Source organism: Myiozetetes cayanensis, unplaced genomic scaffold (assembly GCF_022539395.1).
Source record: "Myiozetetes cayanensis isolate MyiCay16 unplaced genomic scaffold, myiCay2020 scf3, whole genome shotgun sequence".
Classification (NCBI taxonomy): Eukaryota; Metazoa; Chordata; class Aves; order Passeriformes; family Tyrannidae; genus Myiozetetes; species Myiozetetes cayanensis.
Window position 1 is genome coordinate 45741314 of NW_026087521.1, and position 15974 is coordinate 45757287.

At 42.4% G+C, this 15974-nt stretch overlaps 1 protein-coding gene across 1 annotated transcript; it reads right to left on the reverse strand.

Annotated features, from left to right (window-relative positions):
• Positions 1-96: 96 nt before the first annotated feature.
• Positions 97-13640, reverse strand: HAL (histidine ammonia-lyase). The gene is made up of 20 exons (XM_050323687.1): positions 13288-13640; positions 12837-12897; positions 12640-12667; positions 12268-12342; positions 12097-12169; positions 11948-12014; positions 11726-11763; positions 11520-11645; positions 10010-10149; positions 8565-8612; positions 7835-7982; positions 7655-7750; positions 7481-7539; positions 6629-6709; positions 5694-5759; positions 5429-5594; positions 3228-3362; positions 2132-2240; positions 1961-2030; positions 97-917 (listed from the first exon to the last, which is right to left on the reverse strand). Exons 1-20 carry the CDS (start codon positions 13532-13534, stop codon positions 768-770), a joined length of 1983 nt encoding a protein of 660 aa, XP_050179644.1. The 5' UTR covers positions 13535-13640; the 3' UTR covers positions 97-767.
• Between the last annotated feature and the right edge of the window lie 2334 nt (positions 13641-15974).

Consider the following 15974-nt stretch of genomic DNA (forward strand, 5'->3'; position numbering starts at 1 on the left):
CCTCCTCCCCCTTTCCTGACCCCTGTTTCACCTGTCCTCCCCATTTCCAAATTAAGCTCTTGCTTTACATTTTCATCATCACACATGACAGGAAAATGGATTGCTACAGCCTTACGTGAAGCCTCAGTTTATTGATTGCAGGTGTGAGCACATAGCTCTTGGAAAGCTGCATTAAGTACAGTCCATCACCAGAATATTTGTTCTGGAGCAATGATCTCCGTAGCACATTCTTATGCGCTCAGCTTTTCTGATTTGTGAAGCACCTGCTTTAAAAATGCTCCTGTTATACAAGAACCTGTACTTTACACATGATCTGCAAAAGAAAGAAGAATTAAATGCAAAGATAATTTTTCTTGTGGCAGAATGAAGGGGACCACAACAGTTACCCAAAGGGGAAAAAAAAGTGAAAATACCAAACAGGCTGTTTGGTATCATTGGCACAGATGAAGAGAAAACAGGTAAAGAGCTGACAAAAAAAAAAAAAAATACAGGAGGCCCTGCATAAAATATCCACAGGCTTCAGCAGGAGTCTGAATGATTTGTGTTCAGAAGTTCAGGAAATTCAGCCAAAATCACACTATCAGGACAAAGTTGTCTTTCACATGCCAGGAAAGCAGTGAACCATTTCTTCAGTATCTGTTTGTACTCCTGAGCTAGACAGTCAAGTCCTCTGGGCCACCTGGAGAAACCACATTGAGTTTGAGTAGAACAGCTACCCTGAGGCAAGGTCTGGCATGGATCTGCTCTGTACCAGAGGATTATAGCTCTTAAAGGTCATTCTGATGACCATGGTCATGACCACCATCAGCACTCATTCTCAGCGATCCCAGAGAGAAAGCTGTAGGTGAAATGGGTCTTGATTCAGGGATGTGTTCCCTCCTGTACTTTTCAATGTAAGGTTTAGCCACTTCCCACACCTATGAAACAAGAAAGTGAAACAGCAGAGTCAGAGGCAAAACAAAAGGTCAGCTAAGACATCAACTCACAAGTTCAGGAAACCCTGTAGAAAAATTACTGGGCTTGAGGTAGATATTGGTAGGAGGCAGACCTATGTAAATACACTGTATGTGATCAACAGAACCAGAGAGGCAGACAGAGCAAGGTTTAGGGAAGAGCATGTGGATGGACTTGACAGGGGATGGGAAAAGATACAGCTCCAAGGGGACAAGGTGAAAGGATTCAAGGCAAAACCACTTTGTCTTGTCTTGTTACCAGGTTAATGCTCTGTGTGCAATAGTTGAGAGAGAATCGCTGTCACTTACAACAAAACCACTTGATCATGGAGGGGTTAGGGAAGCAAAATAGCAGCTGGTATGGACAAAGAAAACGGGGAGGAATGGTTGCTGGGGTTCAAGGCAGAAAAGGAAAATGTTCTACAGTTCCCTTTGTCTCTCCTCCTGTAATGCAAGCAAAAAAAGAGGGAAGATTTTCTTCTCCCATTTGCTTACTTTCCTCAATTCTTTTGTTATTTTTATTTTACAAAAAAATAGAATAGATAGATACCACAGGTGTACTCTTAGCCCAGGTTAACACATATCACCACTGCTATTCCCTCCACCATGTCCCCTTATTGCTTTGAGACCATGCACATGGGCCTTCAGGCAAGAGAACAATCACTGCCCCAGAAATGAGGATCACTGTCTGGAGAGACTGTTGATACCTCTGGACATCTGTGGGGTTATAGGAACCTGACTCAAACAATTCAAAGTTGGACCTATGTCGGGATAGATTTAGAAGTGTAAGCTACTTACTACACAGGGCAGGTTTAGGAACTGATTTCTAAACCCATCCTGCCAAAACTAATAAAAAACAAATCTCAAAAATCTGGTGGGATTGCCCCAGGCAGAGAAGTGCTTTTAGTGAGGCCATGCAGGGCATGAATGAAGGAGCGTTTCCAGAACAGAGCTGCAGCTTGCTCCTTGGGACAAGCCTAATGCACATGCCAGAAGCCAACACTCGCCTTCTGCTCCACAAGCAGCCTGTGAGCTGCTTCGATGTCTGGGGCCATGAAGCGATCCTTCATCCAAGGCCTGTAAACGAGACACATTGCGAACATTGGCCAAACATTAACCACCACCACCAGCAGCTGCTCCCCAGGCAACCTCTGGGGGAGGCCTTTATCTGATCTTACCTCACCACAGAGCGCACAAGGTCGTAGACCTTCTCCAATGGGGTTGTCGTCCTCAGAGGGCGTAGGAATTCAATGCCCTGGCAGGCGGCAAGAAGCTCAATAGCCAGAACTAGGAAAACAGAACAGTGAAAGGGATGTTTGACAGGCACAGCTCAAGGGGAGGTTTCCTGTATAAAGCTACCCCTGGCCTTTGTTCTGGCTAATATGATATGGTTTCAGGCAATGTGAAAAACCAGTGGATCCATACACACCAGAGAGCCACCCCAGCAACAGGATTGTTTCATGGATGGTGCTGGGGGCAGTATCCAGCAGCTCAGCAAGCAGATTTTGCATCCCTGCTGTACAGGTCTTTGAACCAGGAACTTCTGGTCACCAGAGTCTTAAAAGCCTGGGAATCTCTTCCAGGGTATCTTGAATACTCAAATTAATGTCCATCATAAATCAGAAACCCTCTTTAGTACTGAGAGAGGCCTGAGTGTCATGGGTTTGCTCTACAAAGCTTGCAAGAGCCCACATGAAAACACCAATAAAATTACAGCATTTTGGAAGAGAGTCTTCTGTCTGGAGAAGTTTGCACTGTATCTGCCTACCTCACACCCAATCATTATCAGTAATAGCTCCTCATTTTCATGAGCCAGTTCACCCAAGGAACTGAGTGAACCAACTGGATCTAGGACACTCGGTTCCTCAGCATGCTGTTGAAACACCTGGCATCCTAAAATCATTTCTTTGCTCCTGAAAAATGTGTTTCTGTAGAAGTAAGTCTTCAGAGCACTCAAGTGTATAAAATGGGCAAGTGAGTTCAGCATTTGTGCACAGCGTATTCTCTGTTCTCCTACTAACAGCTGACATCTGTATCTCTGCACACCATCTGGCAAATGAATAAATAAATCCAAAGCAAGAGAGCTTTTACCTTATTTCCATTAGAAAGATCTAAATGCTTTTACTTAATATGTACTTATCATAGTATTTTTAGATAGCTCTTTTAGATGCACTAACTCCCTTTTCCTTAAAATATATCTAGAATGAATGACACTAATATGTTCATCTGGTTACATATCAGAGGTCTGTCCGGAAATCAGCATTTTAATTTTACCTTGTTCCACGTGTTCAACAACTCTCAAAGCTTTTCTTGCGGCCCATCCTCCCATGGACACATGATCCTCTGTAGCAGCACTGGTTGAGAGGGAATCCACAGAAGAGGGGTGGCATAAGGCTTTGTTCTCAGAAACTGCAAAAAAATCCAGCACAATGAGTGTAGGAGAGAATGGACGGGAGACAGAAGAAGCAATGGCCAACCTGTCAGCAAAAAGTCTGTCTGCCACTTCAGGTCAAACTATTGCTCCTCTTTCAAGGATGTATCCGTATTTTACCTGGACTGAGTAATTTGTAATAACCACCTTGATAACCTTAATACCATTGCCTCTATATTGCAACCAACATCAGTCTTCAGATGCAAATATTAACCAAATATAGAAAGACTGCTCACTCTTCCCTCCCCCATCTTCAGGCTTGAGTTGCTCTGGCTCAAAGGCCGGATGGAAACTCAAGAAAAAGAGCAGACAGCACAACTGAAACACAAGCCTGGTCTTGCCTGTTGCTCCAAGGCCACTCTCTGTAAAGATCACTGGTTCCTTCTTTTTTTTAGGGTCACAGATCTCATCCCTCCCCTGCTTTCAAGAAGATAGCTAGAGATCAGCATCTGGTCTTCTCATTGGAGCTGAGGCACTTGCAGAACTTCCTCTAGAAAGATGCAGGAGTTTGGTACGAATCCTCTCTCACCTCACCTCACCTCACAAGACTGCTCACGTCCCCAGGAGTGACAGCATTGCTGCTTTGAAAGCCAGGTGTGAGCCCTGGAGTAAGTCTCTCAAGCTGCACCTCAAAGCAAGGGGAATTTGGCTGAAGGAAGGGCTTTGGGCACTGTTTGATGACAATTTGAGGTTGAGAGTTGCTCTTTAGAAGAGAAAAAAGAAGTCTGCATTCACAGAGCTCTGGCTGCACTCAGGCCTTTTCTTTTGAAGCCCAGCGGGATGCTGTGTAATGCCCTTGCCAAATTAGTGGCTTCAGAAAAGCAACAAGAGCAACAGAGAGGTGGTGACACAATTGCAAATAGGCTGGAGTGACACAGTCCAGGACCAGAGCCCAACTGGCACATTCAAACAGGCGACAGCAGGTCGTAGAGAGGCTGCATGTGGCCACTGCAAACAGCTCAGTCCAGCAGCATAGAGATCTCAGAGAGGGGGCAGAGAGACACATCCAGTAGCATTGCAAAACATCTGCAAAGTTTTTGCAGCTTTATCTATTAATCCTGGCAGTGAACAAGATTAGCTGGTACACAAACACCCTAGAAACTGGCAGAGTGATTTAAAAAATATTAGTAGTACCTTGTTAAAAAAAAAAAAAAAAAAAGCAACTCAAGCTTCAGTTTAGATAAAATCCTGTCTATTTTGACCTGGAAAGGAAGGTTTTGACCCCTGGACTCCTGGTGTCAGCAGAGACCACAAACATCCCAGAATCAGTCACTCCAGGTTGCAGAAGTGTGCTGTGAAGCCTGAAGCCAAGGAACAGCTGAGGCCTGGAGCCACCCTAAACTCTACCCAGCCAAAAGGTATTTTTCCAGCCCTCAAACAAGGGGATGAGCACTTCAGCTCCTTTTCCAGACCCACTTCCCAAAATAGCCTCCAGGCTATTTAGTACCTCAATGTAGTTACTTCACTTTTTTCAGCAGGATATTTATCTACTAATTTATCTGACATCCTCTATTCCTTTGTCTGTTTGCATCTTTTAAAATTTACTCTCATCTCAGAGTATGTTTATCTTTATATTGGCTCATGCTTTCCTGAACTGTAACATCCCAGCAGCCAGCAGGCTTTTTGTTGCCTTAGTCATGAGTGCTAGAGTTAAAAATGAACTAGTGCTTAATTTCAGTGTGCTCCTCTGATAACTAGCCCTATGAACTCCAGTCTTCTGAGGACTGTGGGGTGTGATGCTGATGTACAGACCTGGCCATCAAATGGGATACCCTGAGTACTGAGGGCCTTCCCACCCAAGTTCACTTTTGGGGCTGCTCAGAGCACTTAACCAGCTCAAGTGTCAGTGAACAACAGGGAAGAAACCTGAGCAGAAATAATTGCAGCTGCACTCAATGCTCAGATTTTGCACCCAAACAGCACAAAACATGTGGAGGAGACTGAAAACAAGAGTGAGATATCTTTGTGTCTACTATTAGATTACGTCTGCCCTGATAGAATTTGGTCTGTCTTGCTCTCTCAATGAGACTGCTCAAGCACTCACCCAGGGCAGCTGCTGTGCAGTGTGCAATCATGAAGCCTGAGTTCAGACCTCCTTCAGTGACTAAAAATGCAGGCAGTTCACTGAGTGAGGGGTTGCAGAGCCTCTCAATTCTTCTTTCACTAATTGCAGCGAGTTCATGCACACCAATTGCCAAATAGTCCAGAGCCTACAAAAGAAGACCTCATTAGACTGAATGACAGAAACAAACAAACCAATCAAAACAGAATCTAAATTTTTTTTTTCCTTTCTCCAAATGCTTAATTACCTTTGCAGGATATTCACCATGAAAATTTCCTCCAGATATGGTCTCTGCTCTTTCAGCAAACACCATCTTTAAGGAGAAGTTAAGGCACACATGAGTGAAATACAGTTTACATGAAAGATTTCTGCCAGTAATTGGAATATCTTAACTGAAGAAATGTTTGTGCCAATAGACTTTTATTTGCAAGCACATTATTTATATATTACTTCTGCACTTTTACTTTTCAGGAAATGAAAACCCAATCTCAGTTCTCTAGACTTGAAGTTTCAATTTTGACATGTATTTTTTTCAAATAAACTTCATAAAATGAGTTCGTTAATCTAGGGTGGGAAGGGGTGCAAAGAAACACGTCTGTTCAGATCCTAGAGTAGTTTTTCAGTTCCCTGACAGAGTCTTCATAGATGATGTTATGCACAGCATCATTATACTGCTGACAGAAATCCAGCCTTGTTCAGTGCCAGTACAAGAACTGTGCACAGGGTTTACCAGGCTGAGCCACCATGGTGCTTACCAACCACACATCTGTCTGTCTTCCATGATCAAGTGCAAATCTTGCTCCGTAGTTCAGGTTTCACTCATTTCACTCATGCTGCACCAGCAGATGCTTCATACACTAAGTCACCATCCATCTACTCCCATTTAGTTGCCAAGTCCCACCTATCCTACATATTCAATAGAAGTGTATGGACTCTCATCTATGAAACATTTAATGTGCACCAAAGCGTATGCACACATGGTTTCCTTGCCCCAACACACACTAGCATACCTCCAATGCAGTCATGGGGAAAGGAAGACGGGCTGCTGTTGCAGCCAATGGCAGTTATTGACCAAAGCCAGTTATGACTTTTTTTGCCTCCTGTGCAGTTATTTATACAGAAGAAAAGGACTAAAAAGGCCAAGTAGATTTTTACATAGTGCTAAAGTTATCAAAAAGATACAGGGTTGTCCGTGGCACTATTGATTTCAGTCGTCATTATGTCCTTCACAAAAGCAATTGTATCATTTACAACTCCATGGACCTAAAACAAAAGACATTATACCTGAGCTTAGTATCTACAATTAGTTAATCTTCAGAATGCTAACTGAGCTGCAGGGACCCTCTTTCCCATCATCCCACTATACATCCACACATGAAGACAGTCTTGGATTTGCATCCCTCTGGAACACTGCCTATCCTGGACATTTCAAAGACTGTATTTACTATTATTATGGCAGTTTTGCCAAAAGAGTAATCTGAATATGACATTCTTTACTTGTTTGGGTTGGTTTGCCCTAAATGGAAGACAAGATTTATTCAGAGGCAGAAGTGTTATTAGGGTAAGAAGTAGCCTTACAAGGACCCCACAGAAAACAAAATCTCTCATTAATTAATTAATTTCCATTAATTCCACTGATTTAATAGCTTTGCTCCTGTTAAAACTCACAGGATTGAGTTCTTCCGACATGCCTGAGAAACTACTGTTTCTGCTTTTTGGACCCAGTTCATGGTCTTAACACCAATGCAGAAGAAATTTCCAACAAAACCTGCAAGCATGGAAACAAGTACTTTCCCTCTGCTTCTGACACCTGGCCTCCTCCAGCTCTGAACACAGCTTAGTCAGACACTGCCTGATGCATGCATGCATGGGATCAACAAATTATATGTCTCCATTAATACTAACTTTGAAGTGAAGAAGAAACAAAAAAACCCACTTCCTCTAACAGAGTCAGACAGTACATAACTGACAGTATTTCTGAGGTGGAAACTTCACTGTCTGTTGTTGGGAAAGGAAATAAAAGCCAGTTTTTACCTGAGGGCAGCAGCGCATTGTGTATGCATCCTGAACTCGGTCACAGAATCGATGGCTCTCTGGAAGGAACAAGGGAAGCAAAAGACAAATATGCCTTACACAAAAGCATTGTGTCCTGTTGAAGGACCCAGACTGTCCTGGTAACCTGAGAGGGTGAAGGCTAAGGTTGTTCACCTGCTATTTCTGATGGATGATGGTCAGAATCTAGAAGGGACCTGAACCGAAAGGCCACCTCAGCCTGCCCTCGATGTGGGCGCACTGCATGGATGTCTAGTAAAACAAGTCAGACTGTTAGGTTTTGCCTCTCTTGTCGAGAGCTGTTAAGCAAACAGACAGGGAAGTGCCAGTACCCACCAGTGTCAAAGGCCCTTGTTGTACCCTTCAAGACTTCGAGTGTAAGGGCAGCGATTATGTCAGCCTGCCTCGCTATAGCCGCGGCTCTTTCAACTGCCTCACATCCCAGTGAGGTGATCATTTGTGTCCCATTGATGAGGGCCAGGCCCTTCAAAAAGAGAGCAGATGTTAAGCAAGTTCACTGCAGTTATTTCACACGCTGTGACAATTCCCCATCTCTGTGATCATTCTCATTTGAATGAGTGAAAGACCTTTGCTCAGCTTCCTGGACCATCCTGAAATCATAAATGCACAGCCTGATGGTGTATCTTTGCTGCATAAACTGTCAGTGCTCACGATGCTACTAAGTCACAGTAAGCACTTTTGGAACTCCAGCCATTCCAAACAAGTCAGATACGTGGTTCAGGTTAGTCAAAAGGCCAAAGGGCGGATAGGTGCCTTGAAGGTGCTTCTTAGGCAGCTGTTTCAGGGTGATATAAAGTGCTTTCTGAAGAGGCCCGTCTTTCTCCACTGACCACAGAGACAATCTAAACACCAAGCTTGGATCTGACATTTCAAGTCAAGTAGGGTGACACTAAGAGAGGTGAATCCCACTCCTGACAACACTTCATTAATAGCCTACTGAAGTTTGAATTAAATACATTATTAATTAATTTAATCCTGTTATTGTATGAATAAAGCAACTAACGATTGACTATGTTTGTTTTCCATCAGTTGGCATCATTATTACCTCTTTTGGTTTTAAGGTAATTGGTTTCAGTCCATGGGCTTCCAGGACCTGTCAAGGAGTTTAATGACAAGGTAATTAATGAAAAATACTTTTCAGTAATTTGATCACTAAAACTTTTAAATATGAAATGTTTCCCTGAACAGAAATATTAACAAAATCTTTAAGTGGTGGGGGAAAAAGAGCTTTATATCATGAACATTTAACATATTTTTTTCTGCTGGGCTAAATAAAGACAGCATTTTTGGGCTTCCAAACTAGCACCTCATTTCCTAGTGCTAGTAAAAGAAGGTAGTAGGAGCATCGAAATGAGATACTCTCACAGCCCATTAACATCTTCTGTATTTTAGATGAAGGAAGAGGGTAATAGGAAAGAAGACTGGAAACCTCTTGGGTCATCTTATAGAATAAACTGAGTCATCCTACTCAGTTTATTCTATACGTGACTATTCTATAGGGCAATTGCTCTTGTGGGAAATTCAGAAACAGCATAATCTTGTTTCCAAGTAGAATCCTCTCAACCTTTCCAACTGAAGAGGTAATGCATCTCAGGGGTGTACAACTGTAACTTCTGGTCCTGAAGGTCCATGACACACTGGTCTGCTTCATACCTATGCCTCTGCTTCAGTAGTCTTCAATACTTCTCCAGTCTGTACAGTGATGTACAGCTATCAATCCGTGAATAAGTCTAGTAATCAAATATTCATGGATAGGAGCAATAGGTGTAGTGGCACAAACTACCATGCAAGACTTTGGAGGGGCCTGTCTTTGAGATACGCAACAGAAGATCAATCTATTGATGTATTAGTGAGAAAAAACCAATTGATTAAAAACTAATTCCATTATAACACTTTTGTCTTGTGAAGGAGGATGATATAAAGGCTCCTTGTAACCCTAGCTAGTTTATCAAAAATGAAATATCCAAACCCGTGTATTTACTTAGAGCAATTATAAAATCAGTAGAAGTTCTACTGTTAAGTTCCTGCCTCCAATAAATCTCCAGGTACTCTTAGCATCTGATGTTTTGAATTTGAGAAGTGATCTTGGATTTGTTAGAAAAGCATTGATGTTCATGGAGCTGAAGATGCACTAATAGTTCTTTCATAATTGGTATCATATCCTGTCCCTCTCTCCAGCTCACAAGTGATGTCACTGTGGTATTTTGTATTGCAATATTATGGCATTATATTTCTTGGGACTAATTAACATGCTGCTTATTTTATATCTGCTCCAGTGACATGTGAGTCAGTTATTATATTCTCATGGGTCTACCTTCCTCAAGGCAGAGGATGAGTTGCCAAAGCAACTCAAAGTTGCAAAGTCCCAATTCAAACTGGTACATGTTATTAATGCTGAGCAAAAGCTCTCTTTCTCTCAAAGCTACATGCAATTTGGAAAATCAGTCACCAAGCAGAAAAAACCCAAACAATCAGCTGCACGAAACTTACGTATTTAGCATCAGCCCAGCCACTCTTTGGGGACCACATCTTTCCTTCTCCAATTAATCCCAGAGCAAGATGAGAGAGGGGGGCCAAGTCTCCACTGGCTCCAACTGTCCCTTTCTCTGGGATATAAGGAAGGCAGGATGCTAGAAAGAAAACAAAAATTACTTCTACTAGAGCTTCCCCTTGATACACTCTCTGGAAAACAGAGAAGCCAGCTCGTAAGTGTGATCACAGTAACATCCTGCAATCATGGACAATGGTACCAACAGGACTGCTACTCTTGTTGCAGTCTGGGGGACCACAGCCCAGGGTGATTGCATCTACAGCCACATAGCCAGGCAACTACAACATCACTCCTCTCAGCTCTCCATCACAGGGTGACCACCTGGTGTGGACAAACCTATCTCTTAATTTCTGACTCCACTAAACACTGGGTTACTCTTACAAACTATCTTTGAGCTCTCTTCCCCCCATCCTAACCCTCGGGGAATGGAAATGTGTGAGAATGAAAAAAACAGAGCCTGGGAAACTGCACAAAAAGGTGGGAAGGGACCAGTCTGTTCCTCTTCTTTTGCAGAGCTAAACACAGAATTGCAGCTCCTACAAGAGGAGGAGGAGGAGGGTAAAACAGAGGGCAGCACAAAGACTGTGTTCTTTGGGGCTCACATAATGAACATGGCTCTTCTTTCATACATATGGTCTACAGTCTCAGAACAATCTTCCAATCTACAGTTTAGGAAAAGCACAGAAGTAGAGTTGAACCTAACACTGACTATAAGGAAGGCACTCTTTGCTCGTCACCACCAATACAGTCATGCCTCACCAGAGGGACCATCAGTGGTCATCAGATAATGAATAGCACAGCCACCCCTCTGGTTTTCTTGCCATAGAATGGGGCAAGGGAGGGAAGGTCACCCAGCTGGAACTGCTGTGACAGTTGTGGCCATGTGAGCTGCTGACTAGCCATGTGCTTCTGTGTGGCTGCCTTGTGGCTCTTGCTTACAAACAGCTCTGTAGGTCCCAGGGGGTCTACTCACAAAAAGAGGTGCTGTTTAAGCTGCTCTGCTTGACACATGCATTTTTCTATATGGTAATAGCCCACTCCCCCCGAAAAACCAGTATCCCTAAAGATGATGTCACACACATTAGCACCTGACAGGACAGAAGCTAAAGACCTGAGGCTTTGTAAAAGTGCTTGCTTATGTTCTGAGTCAAGCTTAGTCTTGAACTAATTATTGTCTGACCTCTCAGAGGCTCTTTTTCCAAACTTCTGTCTGTTACATCCCTTTCTTTCAGCCTTACCTGTCAATTCATCTCATGCTCCACATCCTTAAACAGAGGAATGGTCTCCAGTTGCAAGCTTGTACAGTCAAGCTCTGGTCCTGATCTCTCAGAACCACCACATATAAAAGACCATCATCTGCAGCTTGACCCATTGAGTTACACCATTTAACATAACAGCTTAAAGGAAAAAAAATGGGAAAGTAGGATTTTCTTTAAACATCTTTTTTACCATTAAATGCTTCAATAACTTGCTCGAGGGTTTCTAGGGATATTCCACTGTATCCTTTGGCCAGGACATTGATTCTCAGTGCCAACAGCATGCGAGATCTCTCTGGGGTCAAAGGTTTCCCCACACCTGAAACAGGAACCTTCTCAGTTACTAACCTGCTACCAACAGAGGCAGGAAAGGGAAACATCAAGCCAGTCTCTCATTACCTGCAGAATGCGAACGAACCAAGTTCACTTGAAGCTCCCTACAGAAAAATAACATACGTTAAATTCCCCAAAAGTCTCATCAGGTTTTATTTTGCACAAAACAGAAGGAAATACTGAAGCAGCTCTCTCATTTAACAGCACAGTATAAAAGTATAGGGTTAAACTGCTCCCTCTTCCTTTCCTGAGAAGAAAGGACAGAGAAAGCTGCACGACACAACTTACCTGAGCTTACTGTTTGGGATGACAGTCCTGGCAAACTTTCCAAACCCCGTGGTGATTCCGTAAACAACTACAAAAAACGTACTGCTAGTTAAGAAGGGAACCTGATGAATTTTTCTAAACAATTAATAGTTAGAGGTACAAATATTTACCTGTCTGTTCCTTTACAATGCTTTCAATCACTTCTCGTGATTGTTTGACTTTAGCTTCAGCTTCAGGTGTGAGCTAAAACATAAGTAGTTTAAATATCAGTTTATTTATCATTATTTAGTTGTAGAAAAATAAGCATGTAATTTTTAGCTGTGTTTGTTCAGAATCTTTACCTTTATCTTGTAGAGCCCCTTTCCTAAATTGACCAAGTCCTCTGTTGTTAAGCTGTTGCCATCTAAAGAAATATACTACACCAAAAAAACCCTTTTAGTTTGGGATATAGATATATATAAAGTTGCTTAATAATCAGAATAAATAAAAAATACAGTCAAAACTCAGCAATGACAGGAAGCTTCTGCATGCTCATTCATAAGACAGGAACTCGGTAACAAAAACATAATAAACATATCACAATTTAGTTTGCTAGACCCAGCCAATCTAGCAGCCAATCTGCTCTTCTAAATGCTGCAATGGCTCAGCTCTCAGCATGGTCTGGTAAGTAGCAGAATTTGTTACTGAGTTATAAAATTATTGGTGATTCCTACCTGCTCTGGTTCTCGGTATTTGCTGTATCTGAAAGTTCTGTAAAGGAAAAAGGGCAGACAAGATTTCATGGGTAGTAACCACTTGATTACAGCTGGAAATATGTTTTAAGAACAAAGGAACTACAAAAAAATGAGGAATCTAGAGAATGATAAATCTGGAATTATAAAAAGTTCACAAAGCACTCAAAAAAGGATACAAATGAACTCCTTCTGGCTGAGATGGTATGAAATCTGGAGACATTATATCTCCTTCTATAACTAGAAGAAATATGCAGAATAAACACAAACAGGATTAAATTGCATTCTTTATATAAGTTGTTATTAATTACAATATACAGTAGTAAGAATTCTAATTTGCAGTTATCAGCCCCAAACATATTTGTATGTATTTATTTAAGGTATTCCAAAGGCAAAAGCAGAACAGCTTATACTATATATGACAGCATATACAGATGACGTATATAGAATACTGTACCTTCTAAACCTTATATAGGTCCGTTCCTAAAAACTAAATATTCTTAAGTGATTGGGCATTTTTCCATAAAACTGTAGACAATATCTCAGGCACAATTTTAGATGAATAAAGCCAGTTTGCTGACTCAGATGCCAATGGTCACCCTGCAATGCGTTCCTTAAGTTTTTGCTTACCAACTTCAACAAATTCATTGTCCTCTAGAGCATCTCCCACTGTATCATCGAGATCCAACAAGCCAAGTCCCTTGCACCTTCGAATGTAAAACTTCACTTCTTCCACTGAGGCAAACCCCCCGTTGTCAGGTTTGTTTTTCATGTATCGCCTCACAGCTTCCTTTCCCAGCCACTCAATGGTGTTCGTGGAGCTCAGGCACGGCACTGCCAGCCATTCTCCTCGGACATGCACTGTGTATCTCGGCATGCTTTCTCTCCAAAAATTATTCCTTGACCAAGAAGGGCTGCAGTGTGGAGCAGCCTCACATTGACCACGCGATGGCCTGAAATGCCTGTCTGGAGCCCAGTGTTGCAATCGGACAGAGGCAAAAATCCACCCTCAAAATCCCCACCTTTGTAAATAAGCGAGATCGATGTATTTGGCTGACTTCATCCAATCAAACAAAACCCAGGCAACACACCCTTCTCACAGAAAGGCACAACCCCCTTTTTTTTCCAAAGATCACATCAGGAATATAGAAATGAAAATCCAGGAGCTGGAGCTATGTACCAGGATTAGATAAATTGGACTAAGATGCAGTGCAATTGTTCTAAAAACGTAAGGGTTTAACAAGAGTTAACAGTAAACACCTGGCAGTAAATCACACTAACAAAAACCTCCATGAGGGACAGGGCTGCAAGAGAGTCACCCAAGATTATGGGTTGCTCATGACTGCTAGGATTGAAAGTAGGTTGGATTATACTTTTACATCTCTATCCAGGGCAGGATAAAAGCAGGCAGCAGAGGAAGCAAGCCTGCTTTGCTCGGTCCCAAGAGCAAGTTTGAAAACACAATTTTTTATTGTAGGTGAGGAAAAAATCAATTAATTTCCATTGCCGTTTCCCTTTTGTTCTAGAAGGAGTTACTAGAACAGGTAGCAACAAATACTAGGCCACAGCTGCACACTATCAAGCCCAGTGCTGCCATGTCACGCTGCCTTTGCAGGCAGATGCAAAGAGGAAAAGATGTGGAGGTACCTGTTACAACGGTGCCAAAATAAAGTTTAGCAATAACCATGTCTGCACAGAAGCTGAAAATACATTTGTCTTTAAAGGCAAAATGGTACCACCACTTATAGTCCATGCTACCTATACTAGTGTTCCCAGACAAAGGGACTACTCAGGGCTTAATTATTGTAGGGAATATTAACTTGGGACACATGGGTGGGAATCTCTATGTGGGAGACACTGCCCCAGCAGCGTAGGGTAATGAGAACAGTGAAAGCCATGACACAATTTTCTTTTTTTCTGGCTCTGACAGTAAGAAATCAGGATTATCTGGCAGCATGAACTCCAATTGCCAAAGCACTATATATGATACAGAGGCTTTTATAACAAAATGTAAGTTACCCCAAAACTAGTGACATAAAGCTTTTATAAAACAAAGGACAGTTTTCATTACAATCTGATAGCTCAAACCTGAGCCTGCTAACACTCAGCTACCCCCTCCTCTGACTAGAGCTTTGCCCAAAAGGATCTCCATTCATTCACTAAGGTGATGCTGTAGCAGAAGCCTACTCAGATTTTGGGAGCAAATGAAAGGAACTGCACAAAGTTCTAAGCTGAAATATAGAAAAATTCTTCTCAGTGAGGTTCTCCAGTAGAAGTTACCACTCATTCAGGGGAGCAGCAAGAGAGCGAATGGCTCATTACATCCTTAGCACAAGAAAGTCTGTAAGTTCTACACGCATGAGGAAATTACATTAATTTTGTTCCCCAAGGCCAGTATTCTATTGTGTTTAATAAAAGTTGAGTCTCACAACATTCATAGAAAGATTTTAAGCTGATCTTTGAGCCTCAATAACCTATGAGTTAAGTTTTCTATAATTTTTATTTAAACTGCATAGACATACGTGGGATAAAGTTGAAGTACTCAGCATGCCTTAAATGAAAAGAAGCCAGCAAGGTACATTCACACTATAATTTATATTAGAGCTGCCTCCACAAAACAATTAATCTCCTGATGAAGTACACTTCGTCTATTTGCGTGCTGGTTTTGGTTGGGGTAGAGTCAATTTTCTTTGGAGTAGCTGGTATGGAGCTCTGTTTTGGATTTGTGCTGGAACAGTGTTGATAACACAAGGATGTTTTTGTTATTGCTGGGAAGTGCTCACATAGAACCAAGGCCTTTTCTGCTTCTCATTCCCCACCCCCCTCACCAGTGAGGAGGCTGGAGGTGCACATGGAGCTGGGAGGGGACACAGCTGGGACAGCTCACCCCACTGACCAAAGGGACATTCCATTCCTACGGCATCATGCTCAGCATATAAAGCTGAGGGGGGAGGAAGCAGAGAGGAGAAGTGTTCAGAATGATGGTGTTTATCTTCCCAAGTCACTGTTATGTGTGATGGAGCCCCACTTTTCGAGATGGCTGAACACCTGCCTGCCTGAGGGAAACAGTGAATGAATTCCTTGTTTGGCTGCTTGCGTGTGCAGCTTTTACCTAATAAACTGTCTTTATCTCAACCCATGAGTTTTCTCACTTTTACTCTTCCAGTTCTCTCCCCCATCGCACTGGGGGGAGCGAGTGAGTGGCTGCCTGGGAATTAGTTGCTGGGTGGGGTTAAACTGTGACAGGTTGAAAGCCTGTAAGGATCAAAACTCAGAACACAAATGAATCAATTGTCAGGCTCTCCCCTCTTAAGTGC

What these genes read in the sequence shown, in the direction of transcription:
- HAL (XM_050323687.1), bottom strand. Translation starts at nt 13,534, where the DNA reads ATGCCGAGATACACAGTGCATGTCCGAGGAGAATGGCTGGCAGTGCCG. An exon ending in AGTTATTGAAGCATTTAATG is followed by an intron (nt 10,150 to 11,519) that starts GTAAAAAAGATG and finishes TTTTCTTTCTAG; the next exon opens with CATCCTGCCTTCCTTATATC. An exon ending in CTTGTGCGCTCTGTGGTGAG is followed by an intron (nt 2,031 to 2,131) that starts GTAAGATCAGAT and finishes TCTCGTTTACAG; the next exon opens with GCCTTGGATGAAGGATCGCT.